The sequence below is a fragment of the Geospiza fortis genome, unplaced genomic scaffold (assembly GCF_000277835.1).
Source record: "Geospiza fortis unplaced genomic scaffold, GeoFor_1.0 scaffold23, whole genome shotgun sequence".
NCBI lineage: Eukaryota > Metazoa > Chordata > Aves > Passeriformes > Thraupidae > Geospiza > Geospiza fortis.
The window spans coordinates 10777957-10780430 of record NW_005054303.1 but is presented as its reverse complement, the minus strand read 5'-3'; the positions used below and the strand labels follow the sequence as shown (position 1 = coordinate 10780430).

Sequence of the window (2474 nt, the reverse complement as noted above, 5' to 3'; positions counted from 1 at the left end):
ATCCATCATGCTGGAGCACTGAGCTGGAAGCTACCTACTCTGTAATTTGTTGAATGGGCTTGAAGGGTCAGGATTTGGAGGCTGAAGAGGCAGCACTCTGGTATGAGATAAGCAGGAAGGGTTCTTGTTGGAACCCAGGACATCTCTCTGGCTGCCCTGGGTGGCTTGAACCCCTTCCAGGGGGCTCAGAGACCTTGGCACAGAGCCCAAGACCCCTGTGCCTTTGATTTTGACCCATGGAAAAAATTACCAACCTTATTATGAGGATTTACAAGCCATGAAAGTTTAAGTAGAATGATAGTTAGTTTGTCACAGGGTGGAAAGTAGAATTTTGGGGTTTTTAGAATGGGGGCTTGGGGTCCCAAGATGGAGGAATCTGGATGTGCCTTGTCCTTCTTTCTCCTTCTTCCTAGCCTCCATCTTCTGGGTGATGGTGGCACTTTTGGATTGGTTTAAAGTAGACTGTCTAACATAGGTGATAGGTATTGGAAAATAATTGTAAATAAAGCACATGTAGTTTTTTGTATAAAAAGACAACACCACCCTGAAGGTGGGCAGTGTGCCACAGACTGACCTGCTGAGCAGACCTCAGCAGGTCAGAGAAAGAATGTTATAGATACCAGAAAATAAACAACCTTGAAAACCAGAACAGAAGAATCCTGACTCCTTCGGTTGCTGGGCTGGGAGAAGAGACTCTCTAACACATCCAACATCCAGCACAGTATGGTCACACCTGTGTTTCTGCACAAACTAAGAAAGGTTTTGGCCACTGTGGGTAGCACAACAGGTAAAGGACTGAAAATGTGGTTTTTGGGTATGTATTTGCTAACACTGAAGAGGGGAGATACAGATGAGATATTGGGAAGAAGCTCTTTACTCTGAGGGTGGGGAGGCCCTGGCACAGCTTGCCCAGAGCAGCTGTGGCTGCCCCATTCCAGTGTTCCAGGCAGGTTGGATGGGGCTCTGAGCAACCTGGGATGGTGGAAACTGTCCTTGCTCACAGCAGGAGGGTTGAAACTGGTTGATCTTGAAGGTCACTTCCAAGCCAAACCATTCTCTGATTCTTTGAATCTGGTTCATTATGTCCCAGGGATCATTACCTCGTGAATTGTTTTGCTCTGTAATTTGTGATGCCTCTCACAAGATGTGTGCTAACTAAAAAGGGCTTTTGCAGATCCACAAGTTCTGAGTATGGAAGTGTCTCTTTGAAGACTGATCTCGTTGGAAGACTATGGGTTTGGATTTAGTTCTGGGAGGGGGCAGAAGTTGATACAAAGAATTACACTTGCACTTTTAAACTGAATCTTAACATCATTCAACTTCCAGTTGACTGCTGGGCAACTTAGTTTCAAAGACACACATCCTAGAGAGCTCACTTCCCTGTATCAACCCAAAACTTTGTTTCTCTAGGATTAGCTCAGAACGGAGGAAAGAGAAGTCGCGGGATGCAGCGCGGTGCAGGAGGAGCAAGGAGTCGGAGGTGTTCTATGAGCTGGCCCACCAGCTGCCCCTGCCCCACACTGTCAGTGCACACCTGGACAAGGCCTCCATCATGAGGCTCACCATCAGCTACCTGCGCATGAGGAAGCTGCTGGATGCTGGTAAGGGACACATGGCACCCTCTGGGAGGGTTATTGAGGAGGAGTCTGTTTGTAAGGCCTGTCAGCAGTAAAATAAATGAATGTTTTATTAGATGTGTTCTTGTTCTGGGAAGGTGGGAGGCCTTACAGGAGAAATCAGCTGTTAGCAATGATACAGGAAAAATCCACTGTTCAATGGATTTCATTTTTTCCCTTTCTATTCTGGTGATCCTGGTTGTCTCATCACAGCTGTAGTGCCCTTTTCAGTCTTATCTGACCCTTCTCCCAAAGTTAGATTCCTTCATTTTTCTTCTAAACTTGTTTGTTCCAGCTGTGCTTTCTTGACTGTAGGTACTTGGTTCAAGGTTGACTGAGCTAGCTATAGTTGTGTCCCCTTAAAATAAACTGCAAGGAATAGTTTTGTAAATTGTGTTTATGTGATGTGCTCCTCTGGAGTGAAGTCAGCTGAGGATGTGTTGTGTCTGCAGCTCCAACTGCAGGAATATCTGAGTCAGGTTGTAGCCAGTAGCTGATAGCCTGCCATGGGCAGAAGACTGGTTATTTGTGCTCATGCATGTCTGCCTCTACTGTGTGGAGGAGTAACTTCAGTAGCCAGACTTGAAAAACTCTCCCAGAAAGCCCCTGAGAGAAGTTTAGAATGCCTTTTTGAGACGGGTAATAAATTTTTAGCTACATAAACCTTTTCCTTAAGGTGGAAGGTTTATTGGTTAGTACCTAACAGCACAGAGGGTTAACTCACTCTGATTTTCTGTGATTTCTGATACCTTTACTAGAACTTGAAGAATTGAACTGATCATTTCTCTAAATGAATTATACTGGCTTTGAATGGTCCTGCAAGATTGACTCCTTGCAGACTGGTGCCAGAAGTCATTC

At 45.4% G+C, this 2474-nt stretch overlaps 1 protein-coding gene across 1 annotated transcript in view; it reads left to right on the top strand.

Moving 5' to 3' along the window:
• Window positions 1-1414: 1414 nt before the first annotated feature.
• HIF1A (hypoxia inducible factor 1 subunit alpha) overlaps window positions 1415-2474 on the top strand; it is a 19970-nt gene continuing 18910 nt past the window's right edge. Inside the window, exon 1 of the mRNA XM_031066139.1 lies at window positions 1415-1601. Within this exon, the coding sequence (XP_030921999.1) occupies window positions 1553-1601 (49 nt within the window). The 5' untranslated portion in view covers window positions 1415-1552. The remainder of the gene's footprint in view (window positions 1602-2474) is intronic.